The sequence below is a fragment of the Perognathus longimembris genome, chromosome 2 (genome assembly GCF_023159225.1).
Source record: "Perognathus longimembris pacificus isolate PPM17 chromosome 2, ASM2315922v1, whole genome shotgun sequence".
In the NCBI taxonomy this organism is placed as follows: Eukaryota; Metazoa; Chordata; class Mammalia; order Rodentia; family Heteromyidae; genus Perognathus; species Perognathus longimembris.
In genome coordinates this window covers 26,043,680-26,064,376 of record NC_063162.1, presented here as the reverse complement: position 1 = coordinate 26,064,376, position 20,697 = coordinate 26,043,680, and the positions used below count along the sequence as shown (strand labels likewise).

Sequence of the window (20,697 nt, the reverse complement as noted above, 5' to 3'; positions counted from 1 at the left end):
GCGGCAGAGTGCTAGCCTTGAGCAAAAAGAAGCCAGGGACAGTGCTCAGGCCCTGAGTCCAAGGCCCAGGACTGGCTAAATAAATAAATAGAATTGACTTTTAGTCTAGTGGCCTATGAAGTCTACCTGTTTTATAACTTAAGAAAATAGTAGAGAGGAGACAAATCTATCCAGAAGCCTGACACTCTTGAAACTCTGCCTCTTCAGTACGGAGAAAACACTTGCCTTTTTTAAGGTCATAATACTTCATTTTATTGGCCTTTTAAAAAAAATTTTTTTTTTTTGCCAGTCCTGGGGCTTGAGCTCAGGGCCTCATTACTATCCCTGAGTTTCTTTTGCTCAAGGCTAGCACTCTACCACTAGAGTCACAGTGCTACTTCTGACTTTTTCTGTTTATGTAGTACTGAGAAATTGAACCCAGGGCTTCATGCATACTAGGCAAGCACTCTACCACTAAGCCACATTCCTAGCCCTATCTTCTGTTTTTAAAATGATTTTTCCATTCATTAGATGGCTCCCCTCTGAGACTCAGCCCATGAATACATGAATGTTCAGTCTAATGAATACAATGGTTTCCCTTCTCAAGAATAAATTGAATACTTACGGCAAGATTTTCTGAGTCAAAACACATGCTTAGAGTTAATTTTCTCATAATTAATCTGTGAGCGAATAATTATCTGTAAAGGAAACCCTCACCCTAAAGTACTGATAGTGTGATATTTATCTTAATGTGAGATAGAAATATTGAGTGCTGACTTCAAAAGGCTTGCAGAATCTTGGCTGCAATCTCTCCCTAGCAACAGTTAGTTTTGCTCTAAAATTGGAATAACAATCTTCCTAGGAAAGCAGATTGGAGTGGAAAAAGTCACTAAGGAGGCATGGCTTCAATTCCTGTTTCTTCTAACAGAAGAAACTCCGCCTCAGAAATGTTAGGGCACAGGCCATGATTACACAGCTTGTTAGCAACACTTTCTATCTTTCAGTCTGATGCTCTACGGAGTCCACTCATGTTGTAACTTACTAAGAAAGCAGATAAAAGAAAAACATCTAGGAATGTGATACCCTGAGACTCTGGCCTCAATTTGAAGACAATAGTTTCTGGTGATTGTTTTCATTTTTGTTCTAAGTATAATCTTAGCTTAATCATCTAGTAACTAGTGTTGTTAATTTAAAATTTGTGGAAGAATCACTCAAAAGCAATTAATAGAGTAGCTTACAATCCATATAAAAATTTAAGAAACTACACAGTTGAATGTGAAAGTGTGCCATCTAGTGGAAAAATTACTGAACATCAGACAGACCTAATCCAAGGTTTAATATTAGGGCTGGGAATATGGCCTAGTGGTAAAGTGCTCGTCTTGTATACATGTACCACATATATAGAAAAAGCCAGAAGTGGCTCTGTGGCTCATGTGGTAGAGTGCTAGCCTTGAGCAAAAATAAGCCAGGAACAGTGCTCAGTCCCTGAGTTCAAGCCCCAGGATTGGCAAAATCAAAACAAAACAGAAAATTAATACCAGTTCTAGGCCCAGTGACTTAGCCCTCTAAGTACCACCACCTCATGTGTGTGTGTGTGTGTGTGTGTGTGTGTGTGTGTGTGTGTGTGTGTGTATATGTATATATATATTCACACAAGGAAACTATTTTTGTACTTTCTTAGTAAATACTGTATTTTTCTCTAATATTGTCTAAGTATGTCCTATACATTTTTTTGGTAATAGTACTAGGGCTTGAACTTTGGGCTTCTCACTTTCATTTAGCTCTTTTGCTTGTACCTGGTGCTCTACAACATGAGTCATACCTCCACTTATGGCTTTTTCCTGGTTACTGGGATTGAGAGCCTCTTGGATTTGTCTGCCCAGGCTGGCTTCAAACTGCAGTTCTCATATCTCAGCCTCTTGAGGAGCTAGGGTTATAGGTGTGAGCCACCAAAACCTGGTGTGTGTGTGTGTGTGTGTGTATGTGTATATATATATATATATATACATATATATGTATATACACATGTATATATGTATACATACATGTGTGTATATGTATACATGCATGTGTATATATGTATACATGTATACATATATGCATGTATATATACATATATGTATATATACATGTATGTATATATATACATGTATGCATATTTTTTAAATGACAAGCTTTTATATATTTCCCTAGGTCCTGGAATCTCAAAATATGTTCAGAAACCAAATGAATTAGACATGTACTTGACTGAATGCATGGAAAAGTCCAAGGAAGTGATCCCAAGTTCCCAGCATCAAGATACACCTGTTTATCTGGGAGCCACAGCGGGCATGCGATTACTCAGGTACAGTAGCACGTAGGGACCAAGAGTGGCTAAGAGTCAGATGTAATGCAAGACTTTCTGCAACTATAGAGGACTGCATTTTCTCCTCTCCCCAAGTTAGACACACTTCACAGTCTATTCCTAAAATAGGAAGTTTCAGCAGGTGAGCAATACAGTACTCTAACTCATTGTATATACTAGGTATAAAGACTAGGTATCTTAAAAACCCTTGCCAATCTCCCCATGGAAAAGACAGGGAGTGTTAGAGAGAAATATTTATCTCTGAGATTTGAGGCTGCAGATTTAGTCAATCAGTATCTGGGAGGAAGATGACTAGAAGAGAGCCACAGATGTCCTAAAACAAATAATCACAGCTTACACATCTTTACAGTTACCTCTTGGTAGCAGTGTACCTTGTATATTTGTTCATTCATTCACAAAATATATGATGAGCTATTGCTCTGTCCAGAATATGTAGCAGGTGACTAATCCCTCAGGTGAGCTATCCTTTAATAGAGGGATGTTTGGAGCTGCTATGGGAGCATTTGGCTCTTCCCAGGATGAAAGGCAGTCAGAGAAGGGGATACATGAGATTTATCATGAAGTTGAAGGGCAAGGACTGAGTGCTACTTGCAAGCAGACAGCAGTCACCTCATAACTTCCTTATATTCATCACTTGTGAAGTGTCAGGCACTGTTTTAAGCACTGGGGATTCAGCAGTAAACATGAAAAATTCCTTGACTTCATGGGGATTGTGTTCAAATGAATGTGCAAAGACAGGGAAATTAGGGAGACCAAGTCATAGGCCAGAGGGCTTTATTTCTGCATAGAGAGGAGATAGAGGAAATATAAAATAATAATAGTAGCAACTCATGTTTATTGAACCTCTGCTATATTCTTAGCACTGTGCCAAACACATACTATTTAACCATCATAACAACTCTATAAAGTAAAAAATACTAGTTTTTTTTTTATTCGGTCTTGAGGCTTGAACTATGAGCCTAGGCACCGTCCTTGAGCTTCTTCATTCAAGGCCAGCACTCTAGCACTTGAGCCACAGCTCAACTTCTGGATTTTCTGGTAGTTTATTGGAGATAAGAGACTCAAGGACTTTCCTGACTAGACTGGCTAAAAGATACTGTTTTTAATTAGAAAAGGAAGTTGTGGCCTTCAAATGTTAAGTAACTCAACCTGAGATTCCATACCCGATAAGTGGCAGGACCAGACTATGAGTAGGTTTCTGAGAAGACAGAGTCCAGATCATGAATGGCCTATGGGTGCTAGGATGTTTGGGTTTTAACTTGGAGACAGTGTGGAGCTATTTAAGGATGTTACACAATTAGTGTCACAGATAGAGATGGATTGGAGGAGAAGAAAGCTAGCAATAAAGGGAAGGCAGCTAATGGACACCATTTGATGGCAGACAAGAGTTGGCAGGTGGCACTTCATCACAAGGCTCAGTGTTGCATAGCCTAGATCCTGGAAGTAATTGCATCTGCACTGTGACAACCCTACAAGACTCTTCAGGTCTGAGGGTCTCAAATGGCCACAATAATTGAGTAGTAATCCAAAGGTTTTCCCAAAGTGGCAGCAGAGGAGGTTGGGTATATGCCCCTGCTCTCTTTCCACTTTTTTTTTTAACTATAGCCCTAACTAATACCAGTAAACCTAACTTTGTAACCAATTAGGAGCCACCAGTGTTGGCTAACACTGCACACATCAGCTCTAGATGATGTGAGGCTCCCACCACAGTCATTTTTAAAGATCCTTTGATATTTGTAAACCAGAAAACAACAGAGCAAAAATCATACTGCTTTATGAAGACTGACCTACTCAAGGATGGAAAGAATTGGATCTGGAGAGAGAAGGACAAGAGAGTAACTGCCTTATCCTAAAGGGAATGTTCCTTTGATAGCCATGTGCAGAGATCTCTGACCCTACTCTATTGTGTTATATGGTCCATTTCTTGGAGCATTTCATGGGTGACCAGATGAATCGGTAGGTGTTATTTTTAAGACAAAATTTGTAACTTCACCTCTTCTTTTGTGTAGAATGGAAAATGAACAGTCGGCAGAAAGGGTCCTGGCTGCAGTGTCAAGGAGCCTTAGCAACTACCCCTTTGACTTCCAGGGCGCACGGATTATCACTGGCCAGGAGGAAGGTGCCTATGGATGGATTACCATCAACTATCTGCTGGGCAAATTCACTGAGGTAAATACCCACAGCACCCATGAAGGTGGCTTGTTGAGGGCCAGTGCCATTGCTTTCTCAGGAAGTATCTGGGTTGCTAGCCAGAATGATTGATTGATTGATGGATTAATGAATATATTCTCACTTGTGTAAAAGTCATTATAGGTAGACTTGTCTTTTAAGAACTTCCATTAGTGGAGAGTATTGGAGCCTTATCAATTTACCTTAGGGAGACATGAAGGAAAATAGTATCTATTTTGTTTATAATTACTTTAGCCTTTTTAAAAGTAAGAATAGCTGGGTAAGGTGGCACACACCTGTAATTCCAGTTACTTGGGTAGCTAAGGCAGAAAAACTGTGAGTTCAAGGCCAGCCTTATGTCATAGAAAGACCTGATCTCCAAAACAAAATGAAACAAAAGAAATAAAAAAAAAATAATTAGTGGGGCTGGGAATGTGGCATAGTGGTAGAGTGCTTGCCTTGCATGCATGAAGCCCTGGGTTCGATTCCTCAGCAGACACATATATAGAAAAAGCCAGAAGTGGTGCTGTGGCTCAAGTGGTAGAGTGTTAGCCTTAAGCAAAAAGAAGCCATGGACAGTGCTCAGGCCCTGAGTCCAAGCCCCAGGACTGCCAAAAAAAAAAAAAAAAAAAGAATAATTGGTATCTGTCTTGTGCTGGGTGTCTTGTGCTATGCTGAGCACTTATCAGAACAAGAGCATGAAGCAATATTATTCCTGTTAGAGCCCAACTCTAATAGCCAAGAAAGAGTCATTATTTTGCTCAACAACGCACAGCTTATGACTGAATGGAGACTAGGACTTAAATCAGCTTGCCTCCGGCCCCTTGCTTATAAGGACTAGTCACAGGGCTTCCAAGTTGCTGGGGTCTGGCTATATCTTTGAAGCCCCTCTTTTCTTGCTATTCATTTGATGCTGACTTAGGAGTCTGCAGTGAGCTTTGCCCCTGCTTCACTGCCTTAGGAACTTCTGAGTCCAAGAAATCATATGTAAAGCAGGATATCCACAGGTTGCTAGACTAGTAACTGTCCTCTCTTTTAGAAATTGAGTTGGCTCAGCCTGATCTCACAAAGTCAGGAAACCTATGGTGCTCTGGACCTTGGGGGAGCCTCTACACAAATCACTTTTGTGCCCCTAAACGACACTGTGGAGTCCCCTGAAAACTCTCTGCAATTTCGTCTTTATGGCAAGGACTACACTGTATACACACACAGCTTCTTGTGCTATGGGAAGGATCAAGCACTCTGGCAGAAACTGGCCAAGAATATTCAGGCAAGTATAACTGAATTCAGACCTGTTCTCTCCACATCTGGTCCTCAACCCCCACATCCTGTTATTTCCTCTTCTAATCCAGAAATTGGTCTGAAGCTGATTATTGTGCTTTCCAAATCTTTTCAGGCAGGATACCAAACTACATCTGGTTGACCCCTATGAGTTGTCCCATGCAGACATTCCCTCCTGTGTTTGTTTACTGTACTATCTCCAAGGACACCAGTCAGATCCTTTCTTAGGAACTAATTTCTCACCCTGGTGACAATGATAATGAAAGTTACATTTTAGAGCACTGTTTGGAAGAAAGATTGCCATTTATAAGCTCATCTAGACTAGTTTTAAATCTCCCTTTCCTATAAATCACAGAAAACAGAGTTGTTAGAAATTACCTGGAGAAGAAGAAGAAAATAAAACTTCAGAACAACACTGAATTTGTTAGTCTACACTTTAGATCTTGTTCCCAGATGCCTCTGCATTTTGAAGACAGCATCATGGGAGAACCAGGCACACCCTGATTAGTAAACAGAGAGAGACTGTCACATCAGCTGTTCTCCGTTTTCATGAAAGGACAGCCAGTTCTCTCTGTTCCACAGTTCCACCCAACCCAGCACTCTGGTTCTGAAGATGACCACCATAGGAGTAGGTGCTACTTGAGTGATGCCCACCGAGCCTCAAATCACTGTGACATTTCTTTTCTACAGCTGTCCCTTTTCTTCTCTTGAGGGGTAAAACTCACTTTTATACTTTTGGCTTGAAGGACCTAAGGCACCTTTCGGGTCTTGGAGCTTCTGATTGTTTGCTTGGGGAGGGGAGGAAGGGACAGTATATAGACCTCTGGCTTATATTTTTGAGAGTCTGAGAGTTTTGCTTGTGATTCTCCTAGTGGCTTGTGTAATTAAGATGAATCAACCAATGGTTTTTGTTTTTTTTAACTATAGCCCTAACTAATACCAGTAAATCAACCAATGGTATTTCTAGGCCCAGATTTCACTCTATAGACATTCTATAAATATGCTACTACATTGGTATCTCGTACCACTTCTGAGCCTGTTATATAGAAATAGTTTTAAAAAAAGAAAAGCTATTCTCAAAGGAAAAAGAAAATAAAACAAGGGCTATATGCCAATGATGGTACTGGAATGTTGCTTGAGGCCTTCACACTGACCACATCAGATTGTGTTTTTAGTTCCAAAACCATTCATGTAGGATTCTTTCAAGTGATTTTTTCCATTCAGGTTTCAAATAGCAGCACCATCAGTGACCCATGCTTTCACTCTGGATATGTGAAGACAATGAATATAAGTGAGGTCTACAAGAGCCCCTGTACCAACAGGCTCCAGAAGATGCTGCCATTTGATCAGTTTCAAATCCAGGGTACTGGAGACTACAAAAAATGCCAGCAAAGTATCCTTGAGCTCTTCAACACCAGTTACTGCCCTTACTCCAGTTGTGCCTTCAATGGCATTTTCTTGCCACCACTCCAAGGGAATTTTGGGGTAAGTTCTGTAAAATAATGAGGTATATTGAAGAATGATTTTGGTTGCATGTTGGAGAATATGTGCCTATAAAGAGTTTAAATAATAGGATTTATTGTTCTCTCACATAATAATATCAAGAAAATTCATGGTTGGTTATTTGGGTGGGATCACCTTCCATTATCTCCTTGACCTTCTTGTGGTGCTAAGATGGCAGCTACTGCTTCAAGCAACACATGTCCCCATGTAACATCAATGCAGGAATGAAGTGTAGAGTTTGTTTTGCACACATATTTAATTATGCAGAAGGACCACAGACATTCTCTTAGCCAGAACATAGTGAGTTGCATATTTCTAAACTATGGTGTGTTACAGGAAATGGATTGAAATGGCTAGTTTAAACTAATAATTGTCTCCTGGGAGGAGTGCTTCCTGGGCACCTTACTTCCTCTGTGTGTGGGTAAATTGAGGTTTCTGTAAGCAAGAAGAAGCTGGGGCAAAGGGGGCCGCGTCATTACAGTCTTCCAGAGTGACTTTCCAGATGTCAGAAGGAAAAGTAGCAGCTGGACCAGCTACGCATTTTCCTCTTTCAAGATATTTACCAAGTTTTGGTACACTAGATATTGTATATATGCCTATCTGATCAAGGGAAGGAAAAGAAAAATGAGGGTGTAAGATATCACAAGAAATGTATTCACTGCCTTATTATGTAACTGTACCCCCTTTGTACAATACCTTGTCACCAAAATTTAATTTAAATTTTTTTAAAAGATACACCAAGTACAGGAAATCTCAAGGAAGATTTAAACTCAGAAAATCTCAAGAAATATTTAAATATCAAGGGTGTATTAAAATTGCAACATTTGCATTATGTTGTGAAAAGTTTGAATTCTAGCTCCAAATTCATTCCTTTCCAACCGTGTGAGGCGTGGCCTCTTGAAATAGCCATTCAAACTCCATATTTTTGTCCTGGAAACAACAAGTATTATTGCAATCACAATTAAGGAATATATTGCAAACTTATCTACTATCTATTTGGCAGAAACTACTAAGTGTTTATAGATATATAATTCATTCAAGAAGTCATTCAATTCCTGCAGCTTGAGAGTTCTTTAAAGAAAAAGATAAAAATGCCTGCTGCTACCGCTCATTTAAATTGCTATCTTTTGAAAAGCACCAGTATGTGTTTTAGATTGATTTCCCTGTTTTAGGGAAATGACAGTCAATAACTTCAGTTCTCATGGTAATAAAACAAATAAAACATTCAAAGGAATAAGGGCCTTTGTTGGCCTTCACATTTTTTTCTCCTTTCTCAAACACACACACACACACACACACACACACACACACACACACACACACACACACACCCCACCCCCATGGAAAAAAGTCTGATTCTAAATATCTCACTAGAGAGCTTCTCTCAGTTCTCCTAACCCAGTCCAGGATCATAGGAAGAGCTCCCTGTAGAGTAGTCAAGCCTGATCTAATTCCTGACTTTTTGTTTTTGGTGTGGGGCTTCAGCTCAGAGCCTGTGTGGTGTCCCTGAGCTCCTTTGCTCAAAGCTAGCACTCTACCACTTTGAGCCACAGCTCCACTTCCAGTTTTCTGATGGTTAACTGGAGATGAGAGTCTCAAGGACTTTGCTGCCCAGAACGGCTTTGACCCAAGGTCCTCAGATCTCAGCTCCTAAGTAGCTAGGAATACAGTCATGAGCCACTAGCAGCCAGCCTAATTCTTAATTCTTGATTTTTATGAACTGTGTAAGTTTTTCATTGTGTTCCAATCTGGAAAAAACAGTAGTAGGTAGTGTCATGGATCTAGGCTTACATAACCCTAGTGGCAGGTGAAACTTTAAAAGTTGGTTGTTGTTTCTTTTTTTCTTTTTCTTTTTTAAATTGTGGGTCATGGGGCTTGAACTCATGTTCAAGGCTAGCACTCTACCACTTTGAGCCACAGCTCCACTTCTAATTTTTGAGTGGTTAATTGGTGATAAGAATTTTACAGGGCTTTTTCTGCCCCAACTGGCTTTGAACCACTATCCTCAGATCCCAGCCTCCTGAGTAGCTAGGATTGCAGGCATGAGCCACTTACACTACAGGAGTTCCCATTGCCAAGTGCTTGATACTTAAAGCATATAAATCCAGTTTCATTCTTGTTACTTTCAGAATAATTTTGCCTGTGTGTTCTAAACCATAAAGAATTTGTGGTGAAAGGATTTTTGCTACAACTTTTTGGAAGTGGAGATTAGGAAGACTGCAGTTTGAGGCTAGGGTAGGTTAATAAGACCTCATCTCAACAAAGAAGCTGGGTGTGCGGTGCATAATTATAATCTCCGCTTCATAGGAGCCATAAGTAGGTGGGAGAATTTCTATTCAAGACTGGCCTTGGGCAAAAATCTGAAGCCCTATCAGAAAAATAAAGTTGAAAAAGGGATGGGAGTGTGGTTCAAACAATAGAGCACCTGCCTACCAAGTCTCAGCCTTAGATTCAAACCCGAGTACCACCAAAAGCAAACCTACCCAAATTAAAAAACAAAAAACACCTTGGCAATGCTCTCATCTGTCTGGCTATGTGTAGCCTTAGTTACCAGATGTAACCTAATGTTAGGCAAAGTAGAAACACCAAAAAGGAAGAGGGAACATCTGTTGGGAATGACTTATGAAGTAACTTAGGAATTATTTTTTAAGACCACATTGTACCATTTATAATTCTGGCACAGCCTAGAAAAAAAGTTCAATAAGGAACTAGAATTAAAGAACATTTAAAATGTATTTGTTTACATATATGTAATACAGCTGAATACTGAGCAACACAGAGGTTATTAAGGGACTGCTCACCAATTTAGATCTTGAGAGGGGAAAGTATCCTATCTGTAGCTAAAAGCAAACTCAGGCAATCCTAAAGTAGAGTCAGCATTCTCAAGAATTGGCTTTGGATCCATTCTGGCAAAAGAAAAATCTCTGGTTTGAGTTCCTGAAGCCTAAAAGCAAGACCAGAATAGTGTATTTTTTCCCCCTTAAAGTGTCTTCCATCCACAGAAAGAAACTTGGTGATGTGATCCGTAACTATCAGAGTTTCAGAGATGTTGTTTCTTGGGGTAAAGGAGAAGACTTTTTGTCATTTGAGATAATTCTTTTTTTTTTTAAGGGAACATTTTATTTATTTATTTATTTAATTTTATTTTTGCCAGTCCTGGGGCTTGGACTCAGGGCCTGAGCACTGTCCCTGGCTTCTTTTTGCTCAAGGCTAGCCCTCTACCACTTGAGCCACAGCACCACTTCTGGCCATTTTCTGTATATGGTGCTGGGGAATCGAACACAGGGCTTTGTATATACAAGGCAAGCACTCTTGCCACTAGGCCATATTCCCAGCCCAGGAACATTTTATTGTTTATTTATTTATTATTTTTTTTTACCAGTCCTGGGCCTTGGACTCAGGGCCAGAGCACTGTCCCTGGCTTCTTTTTGCTCAAGGTTAGCACTCTGCCACTTGAGCCACAGCGCCACTTCTGGTCGTTTTCTGTATATGTGGTGCTGGGGAATCGAACCCAGGGCTTCATGTATAGGAGGCAAGCACTCTTGCCACTAGGCCATATTCCCAGCCCCATTTGGGATAATTCTTAGAATTAAAAAAGGAAAGCATTATAAATGAGATTAAGGTTACTTTCTAAATATACAGTATACATAAACGAGGCGGGGAGGATAATCCCTAAACTCTGCCATTCATCTATCAACACCATTTTCCTAGTTTGAATTCCAATCTGTTTGTATAAAGAGTAGTCCATTACAGAAGAGATATACCCAGAGAAATTGACCTTAGATACTAATCTAGTGTGTGGTGGATTACTGAAAAACTTATACGATAAATGTTACCATTAAGTCTTTCAGCTGACAGGCTGATGGAATGAGAAAATTACCGATGTGAACATGAATGAACTGAGTGAGAAAGGGAAAATAAAGATCTTATTCTGAAGTGCAGCAGGAAAGACAGATGAACATATCCAGGTCACTCAGCAGGGTTTCCCCCTGGTTCTCTGAAGGGAGTAGATGTCAACTGTTTGGTTTGGGATAGGACCTTGATTTTAAAAAACCACAACAAAAAACCAAGATCATGTTTCTTCTGTGACTACAGATGCTTCACTTAATATTTCTAAGTGCGGTCCATACATTTTTATTTGACCTTTGGAAGAACGAAAACTTGGTTTTATTCCTTTATGAATCAGTATATAACTTTCTGGCTTTGTTCTTTTGGAAACCTTTAGTGGAATGTTAGCTACATTGCCATAAAACTGTTTAGACTAGAAATAGTGGAGAAATCAAGCCAAAAAAAGAGGGGGGTATTAAAATAGCAACATATACAGTTATTTTGTAAACTATTTACTACACATAAGGGATGCGTGTGTATGCGCGCGCGTGTGTGTGTATGTGTGTGTTGGTACCAGGTGGGGCCTTGCACTATCTCTTAGCTTTTGCAACCTGGCTGACATTCTACCACTTAAACTACTCCTTCACTGTAATGTGTGTATATGTAGTTTAAAAATAAATCCAACAACAAAACCCACTGTTTTTTAAGAAACCTCCACTGGGCTTTTCATTGGAATTAAAGCACTTGGATGCTATAGTAGGGAATTGCCAGTGGAGGGTTTCTTTGCTATTTTTAAAGCCAAAATTGAGCCCCCAAAGGGATCAAGTCAATGTCTCTGTGTGTTGGGCACAACCTAAAACTGTGGTGTTTCTCCTGCAGGCATTTTCAGCTTTCTATTTTGTGATGGATTTTTTAAACTTAACATCAGAAAGCGTGTCCTCTGAGGAACAGATGATTGAGAGAATGGGAAATTTCTGCTCTAAGTCCTGGGATGAGGTAAGTAACTAGAAACAGAAGCTGTCACAATTGCCCTTTGTACTGTGGAGGATGTGAATCTGTTCTTAACTTCATCCAGGTTTGACTAATATCCAATAAATGTGTTAGAGAAGTCCAGGGGTGGAGTAAAGAATGAATTTATCCATATTCCTTGGTAGACTGACATATAATGGCTTAAGTAAGTTCTTTGTTTCTCACTTAACATGATGTCTTATAATAAGCTACTACTGGCATGGAGTCAGCAGTTCATCTCTTATCTCAACCATTGCTTTTTCAATCCTGCTGTTATACCTGTTTTCTCATAGACCCAAGATGGCTGCTGTGGCCTTTTGTCTGAAATCATGAGTAGAACCAGATGCTTCTGTTCCTTTTTATAGGAAAAGCTATGCCAGAAACCCCCTTATCAGTATTCCCTTCCCCCATCCATCCCTTCCTCTTTTCAAATCATTGTACAGAGGGCTCTTAATATCCATTTTATGTGTAAAGTTCATCTTGCTCAGTGATGCCCCTACCTTCACTGACCCCATCTAACTCCCCACTCGTTGCAAGTTTTCTAGTTCCAGTTTCACATACATACATTAAATATTATGACCACGTTCACTTACCATTCCTTCCTCCACTCATCCACTCGGTTCACTCAGCCTTACCTTCCTCATATTTTTTAGCTTCCAGATACTCATTTTGTTAACCTGTTAATTGCTCAAAGGGCTTATATTGTGGAAACCCATCTTTACCATAATAGTTCGACAAATGTGGGAGGTCTATCTCCTGCTATCTTCCTTAATTTCTTTCTTCAAAGATTTATAGTTTTCATTGTAGAGGTCTTGGGTTAGATTTATTTCTTAGTGGGGATTTTTTTAGGCTATTGTGAATGGTATTATTCTCATAATTTCCTTCTCCATCTTTCATTTTTGATATATAGAATTTTTTTTTTTTTTGCCAGTCCTGGCGTTTGGACTCAGGGCCTAAGCACTGTCCCTGGCTTCTTGTTGCTCAAGGCTAGCACTGTATCACTTGAGCCACTGTGCTAGTTTTGGCTATTTCTATATATGTGGTGCTGAGGAATTGAACCCAGGGTATGTGAGGCAAGCACTACCAGTATGCCATATTCCCAGCCCCGAGAAAGCTGATTTTTGTGTGATGATTTTACATTCTGCTACTTTGCTGAAGGTACTTATCAACCCTAGCAGTTTTAGGATGGAGTTCTTAGGATACCTAAACATAGAATCACATCATCTACAAATAGGGGCTGTTTGACTTCTTCCTTTGCTATTTAGATCCCTTTTATTTCTTTCTCATGCCTATTGATCTGGCTAACAACTCAAGTATTTATAATCAGTACTGCCCTTGTTTTTAAAACGTCTTTTATTTTTGGCTGATAAATAATAACTGTACATTTTTATGTGGCAGAGTATGATTTTCTATATATATATATACACACATATATGCATATATAAACAATCAAATCAGAAAATGAGCATACCTTCTACCTTAAGCATACATTTGTGGTGAGAACATAACATACTCTTTTCTAGAATTTTTGAAATATGTACTACATTACATAATGTAATCAACTGATTATACAAAATAGAAAACTAGCATTTATTCATATTTGGGTATGATATTGTACCCATAACTTATTCCTATTAATAGAACACCAAATTTTTTTTTTTTTTTTTTTTTGGCCAGTCCTGGGCCTTGGACTCAGGGCCTGAGCACTGTCCCTGGCTTCTTTTTGCTCAAGGCTAGCACTCTGCCACTTGAGCCACAGCGCCACTTCTGGCCGTTTTCTGTATATGTGGTGCTGGGGAATCAAACCCAGGGCTTCATGTATATGAGGCAAGCACTCTTACCACTAGGCCATATCCCCAGCCACCAAAATTTATTTCTATTTGCGTGGACATTGTACTGATTTACAAACTTCTCCTAATCCTTCTCCACCCTCTATCTTCCCTAGCTTCTGATAACCACTATTTCTTGTCTCAACACCATGAAATCAACATTTAGCATATATTAATTATATAAAATAATGAGTTTCATTATGATCATTTTTGCTGCTCTTGGGGCTTGAACTCAGGCCCTGGGCACTATCCCTGAGATATTTTTGCTCCAAACTCATACTCTACCATTTAAGTCACGTCTCCATTTCTGGCTTATTTGGTAATTAACTGGAAATAAAAGTCTCATGGACTTTCCTGCCCAGGCTAACTTCAAACTAGGATCTTCAGTTCTGAGTGGCTAAGATTATATGTGAGTCACCACTACCCGTACTGTTTTTAAAAATGGCTATACTAATTTGCATGTCTCTATACCCTCACTAATATTTGTTATCTTCTATCTTGTTGTTTTTATTGTTTTTTATTTTGTATTGTTGGGGGTTGGATGCAGGGCCTTATGTGTGTCAGTCAAGTATTCTACCACTGAGCTGCCCATCCAGTCTTCTTTTTTTAAAAAAAGTTTTAATTAGCATATATTAATTATACAAAATGAGTTACATTGTAACATTTTCATTCAAAGTGTGTTGATCATAATAATTCCCCTATTTCTCTCCTTTCCCCTCCCCTGTGTCCTTTTTCTTCTTCCCAGTTCTTTGGTCTACTTCCATGCCATTTTTTTTTTTTTTTTTTGGCCAGTCCTGGGCCTTGGACTCAGGGCCTGAGCACTGTCCCTGGCTTCTTCCTGCTCAAGGCTAGCACTCTGCCACCTGAGCCACAGTGCCCCTTCTGGCCGTTTTCCATATATGTGGTGCTGGGGAATCAAACCGAGAGCTTCATGTGTAGGAGGCAAGCACTCTTGCCACTAGGCCATATTCCCAGCTCTCCATGCCATTTTTTAACTTAAAAAAAAAAAAGACTTTATTTCTTTATATACTTTCATGCTATTTTCAAAACTTAAATTCTACACCTGATAGGGAAAAATGAGGTATTTGTATTCCTGTGTTCTCCAGTTATATCCATTTCCTGTAAAGGACATACATTTTTTCTTTTTCTTTTTGGTTGGTCATGGGTCTTGAACTCAGGACTTGGGCACTGTCCCCCAGCTCTTTTGCTTAAGTCTAGCACTCTACCACTTTGAGCCATGGCTCCTCATCTGGTTTTCTGGTGATTAATTGGAGATAAAGAGTCTCACAGACTTTCCTGTCCAGGCTTGCTTTGGACCACATCCTCAGATCTCAGCCTCCTGAGTAGTAAGGATTATAGGCATGAGCCATTGGAGCCTGGAAATTTATTTTTTTTTGTTTCTGTGGTTAAGTAGTATTCTGTCCAAATCCTTAAAACAATGCTAACCAATCTGATTGAAGTGAGATGAAATCTGTGTCATTTTGGTTTATATTTCCTTTATGAATAAAGATGTTGAACATTTATTGTTGCTTTGTAGTAATGGAAATTGAACCCAGGGCCTTGCACATGCTAGGCAAGTACTCTCCCACCGAGCTAAGTACTTAGCCAGTAAAATGCTTCCAGAGCTTAATGTGTTTCTCAAACTTTACTGTGCACATGAATCACCCAAGAATCATTAGAAAGTGCAGATTTTGAGTTGGTGATTGGGGTGAGGACTAACATACTCCTAGAGAATGCTGCTGTCAGTACATACATCTAAATGTGTGGTAAGGCTTTTTTTGAACATTATTTCCTTAAGATGCTTGTAGAAGCTCTTAGCCAAAGAATCTGGTGAAGGAAACACTGACTAAATACTAATAGACTTCTTTTATATACAGTATTTTAAAAATGATATAATACATTAGATAGAATAATAATATTAAAATATCTTAAGTTTAGGTGATGAAGGAGATCCTGAAATTTTAAACCTACTATAGCACAGGAAGAACTTTTTTTCCTACATCACCTATTTTTTAACATATAGAGCTCTAGGGAGAAAGTGCTCCCATAGAATACCATCAATCGAAAACCCCTGCAGTACCCACTGGAGTTTAGCACCATCCCCAGTGCCTCTGGGAAAGCCATGCCTCAGGCCCACATGATCTGGGGCTTTGCTACTCTTCTTCTCAGGTCTAGGAGTAGCAAAGAGAACTAGAGAGAGATTCTTTTGTACAGGTCTGATATTTCCTTCACTTTACTTCTAGGTAAAGACCTCTTTTCCCGGAATAAAGGAGAAATACCTGAGTGAATACTGCTTTTCTGGTGCCTACATCCTCTCCCTTCTTCTGCAAGGCTATCATTTTACTAATGATTCCTGGGAGAAAATTCATTTTATGGGCAAGGTAATTTGAGTACCGGTTGGATGTGTGGAGGTTGGGTGGTGTTGATTGCAGTAGCTTTGGGCTCAAAAAAGATTGGAGTCAAGCTGATGGAAGTTTTTGGCCTGATGTCTTGTTTTGTCATTCCACCTCTGATCCAAACTGGAATTCTGTTTCATGCCCTTCTGGACATATCACCCAGTTACGGGCACTTAGGGGGAATAATCTGCATTCTTTGTTTCCTTACTGCCCATGGGACAATGACTAATTCTCATAAAACAAAAACAGATACTAAAGCAATGTGACAGCACTTCCAGACTTCAGACTCTCACGGCCCCCTCCCCAGGCCCCTTCTACAATTCAGGAAAGGACTATCATAGTTTCTTATAAGGAAAGACAGCTTTGTGTATTTGTTTCTGTGGTTTTGGTGTTTTGTTTTGTTTTGTTTTGGTCATTCCTGGGGCTTGAACTCTGGGCCTAGGCACTGAGCTCTTCAGCTCAAGGCTAGTGCTCTACCACTTGAATAGTGCCACTTCCATGGAATGAAAAGCTTTGTTGGTTGTTGCTTCAAGGCTGACCAATTTGAAAGCTCTGTGTGAGGGAAGAGACTGAATTGCAGTGAATAAAGTCGTGCTTTACAAACCAGGCTTAGCAGAAGCCCTGAAGAAGCAAGCTCCCTGATGTGCTTCACCGTAGTGCCACCTGCAGGTATTCAGGAACAGAGAAAGAACATTAGCTGTGGGACTTAGACTTGATGAAAAGTATGAGAGCAATGTTGTTAAGCCTGTATCTACTAATGGCAAAAATATTTTGTCCCCTTTTACTTTTGTTTTGTTTTTTGCCAGTCCTGGGGCTTGAACTTAGGGCCTGAGCACTGTCCCTGGCTTTTTTTTTTTTTCCCCAAAGCTAGCACTCTACCACTTGAGCCACAGTCCCACTTCTGGCTTTTTCTATATATGTGGTGCTGAGGAATCAAACCCAGGGCTTCATGTATACGAGGTTAGCACTTTACCACTAGGCCATATTCCCAGCCCCTGTCCCCTTTTAAAATGTGGCCATTTCAAGCAAAACAAAGCATTGAAGCATTACAAATTACTAATTCCTAATACTGGTAGGGGTTTGGAGGAAAGAAGAATTCCACATAGTTTTAATTGGAGTATAAACTGATACAACCTTTTGGGAGATTGACAATATGTGCTAAGAGTCTAAAAATGGACACATTTTCAGTTACTCCATTTCTAGGATTTTAAAGTATTTAACGTGTGTAAAAGGCAGTTCATGCCATTGATAATGGCATAGAAATATCTGGAGACATGAAGAGTTGTTCAAAGATACTAATAAATGAATTAGTACAGAAAACTTAATTCCCATATTTTCCCATGCTCAGAGAGAACTGAAAGGTATGTCACAAAATGATAACAGAAACAAGTTCTGAGTGGTAAAGCAAGGGTGATTTAAATTTTCTGTGTTAAGTTTATTTGCACTTCCTAATTTTTCTACTATAACCATGTACAACCTGTGTAACTATTTCCAAAATTACTATTCAAAGACTAGTTATATTCCAGTAAGTTCTCAGGTGAGTGGAAATTATTCCTAGGCCCCTGGCAGGGTCAGAGCATGTTTTACAACTTAAAAATCTTTTTTCCTGCATATATAAGTCATCCAACTTCCATAAAGTAATACTAACTTGTTGGGATTATTACCCAGGTTTTCCCTTGTAAATCCCTGGGTTTATATGGATAGTTTCCAGGTATGGCAATGTTAAAGGCTAGCACAGTCATTTCCTCATCCTTTGTCTGCTTCCTGTCACCTCCTATGCCTGCCCTATTGGTGTAAACAAGAAAGAAAAAATGCAAAAGTCTCTTTGATTGAGTTCTTCCAGGTAGAATCCATATACCATATTCCTTTCTGAACTTTGGAAATGAGTAGTGAAAAATCGAAACTCTCCTTTAGTTATTTGTTGCCATTTCCTCACAACCATATGCCTTGTATAGAATATAACTTGTATTTTGAGAACAGGGTGCTTTCTATCCTTTGGTTGCTTACTGTCCTGGATAGGGTGTGTGTTAACTAGACTAACTCCATGGACCACAAATAGATGACTTTCCACTCTTCGCAGGTCGAGGGCAGCAATGCCGGGTGGACTTTGGGCTACATGCTGAATCTGACCAACATGATCCCAGCTGAGCAACCATCATCTGCACGTCTCCCACATTCCACTTACATCTTCCTCATGGTCCTCTTCTCCCTGATCCTGGTAGCAGTGTTCATCACAGGCATATTTATATGTAACAAGCCTTCCTACTTCTGGAAAGAAATGGTATAGCAGGAGCAGCTGAAATCCGCTGGATGGAATAAGAAAAAAACAAAAAACTTGCCCAAGGAGCACTTTCCTCCAGGCAGCAGAATGTAAGATTATCCTTGATTTCCAGGGCCAATCTAGACCAGCCTGAGGCTTCCTTTGGATGCATTTCGCCAACCTCTGCCTCATGAGCCTCCTGGCAGATACTGTATCTTGTTTGTTTTTCCTAGTCACCTCTTTCTCCTTTGTACTCTATGCTTGTATAGGTATAAAGACCTGCCACCTTTCATGATTTTTGCTTTATAAAAGAACAATACTGACTTCATCATGAGTCTCATGCAGGGAAGCTGAAGCAGTTGAAAAAAGAATCTCAGAAACTGGCTCACTCATAATATTTATGAATCCCTCCCTCCTTCCTTCCTATATAAAAAAAGCCATACAATATCTTTGGAAAGAGCAGACATAAATCCCATTTTCAGCCTTAGCCAAAGAGTTTGCAAGGAAATCTATGTTTGTGCATCCAGTACAATTGTTAATCCCCTTAAAATTGGTATGTCAATTAATTATATTTTCCTGGGTAAGAACAAGATGCTATCATGTGAAACACTTGGCCCATAGATTTTCTTAAAAGTCAGATGTACAGATGAGTATTTAGATGTAAGAGAATATTAAGTTGTAGATGTTAGGAAGAAAAAATCAGTTTGTCTCAGGGTCAGGAAAACTGCAACCTCCAATACATCTTTTCAAGCTTTGTTTTTATTATCTTAAAATACACATAACAAAATTTCACCATCTTAACTCAGTTCAGTACATTGAGTAGCATTTAGTATATTTACAATGTTTTGCAAACATCACTCTTTTGCTTCCTAATACTTCTTCACCAAGTCGTTGGCTATCACAAACCTTTCAGCTAAATGTGCTAATGACCTCTACCACAAAGACAGTTCACTGAATTTTAAAGCCATGCCACATCTATTATCCTAAGATTTGATTTAGTGAGAGTGTGGCATTTTTGGGTGGAGTGGCATGCTTTTCTCCTGTGCCAGGAACCAAGTCTGAAGGCACTGTTCTCATCTCTTACACAAGCATGAGCTTCCTTTAGTTCATAGGCTGTTTTGTGGTAAAATGGCTATGGTCTTTCTTATGGAAACAAGAAGAGACCCTGCCATTTCATTTACAGATTGCTGCAAGTTACCTGTTGAGCAGGACTGAGTGGTGGCATTATTCTCACCTTATCCCGGGAAATCTGTCCCTTTCTGGATCCAAGGACTGACAGTTGAATTGATGCAGAAAGCAAGCTCTCCTACAAGCTAAAAGCCAAATGTCCTTGTATCTCTTGAACGATCAAGCCATTTTTTTTAATAAAAGCTGGTGAATATAAACTTATTAAACCTGTGTGCAATTTTTTTTTTATAGTCACAATTGAATTTACTGGTCCTTATGATCAGAATCAGAAGCCAAACTAAGCCCTATTCAAACTTTACTTCTGGCAGTGTTGACCGTGTGTGTGTGTGTGTGTGTGTGTGTGTGTGTGTGTGTACATGTGTGTGTGCCAGGCCTGGGACTTGAACACAGGGGTTAGGCACTGTCCCTGAGCTTTTGTGCTTGAGGCTAGCACACTACCATTTGAGCCTCAGATCCACTTCCAGTTTTTTGTTGGCTTTGAACCTGATCCTCAGATCTCAGCCTCTCAACTTCCTGAGTAGCTAAGATTACAGAAGTGCTCAACTTCAGCAAAAATGCTCAGGGACAGCACCCAGTTGCTGAATCAAAGCCCCAGGACCAAAACAAAACAATGTAGGAATATCAAAAGCCAAAATGATAGTGCAACCTGCCTAGCAAGCACACAAGCACACTTGCTAGCAAGTTCCCTAACTTCATCTTTGTCCAATTTCCCAGAATAAGTATCAAAACACTTAACATTTAACTTGTTTTATAAAACTTGGGACAAGAACAAGGGCAAAAAAAAAAAAAAAAGAACAAAGGCAAAGAAGAGACCAAAAAAAAAAGTGGCTTTATTAAGTAATTTTAGTAAACATCAGTAAGTATGTCACATACTCCAACACTCGGAAAAAT

At 39.5% G+C, this 20,697-nt stretch overlaps 1 protein-coding gene across 3 annotated transcripts in view; it reads left to right on the top strand.

Annotated features, from left to right (window-relative positions):
* Entpd1 (ectonucleoside triphosphate diphosphohydrolase 1) overlaps positions 1-19,979 on the top strand; it is an 85,372-nt gene extending 65,393 nt beyond the window's left edge. For all 3 annotated transcript variants that reach the window (XM_048338591.1, XM_048338592.1, XM_048338590.1), the window contains exons 4-10: positions 2,173-2,323; positions 4,354-4,513; positions 5,553-5,783; positions 7,019-7,279; positions 12,005-12,121; positions 16,206-16,343; positions 18,439-19,979. In XM_048338591.1, the coding sequence (XP_048194548.1) occupies positions 2,173-2,323; positions 4,354-4,513; positions 5,553-5,783; positions 7,019-7,279; positions 12,005-12,121; positions 16,206-16,343; positions 18,439-18,645 (1,265 nt within the window). In that variant the 3' untranslated portion in view covers positions 18,646-19,979. The remainder of the gene's footprint in view (positions 1-2,172; positions 2,324-4,353; positions 4,514-5,552; positions 5,784-7,018; positions 7,280-12,004; positions 12,122-16,205; positions 16,344-18,438) is intronic.
* Positions 19,980-20,697: the final 718 nt, after the last annotated feature.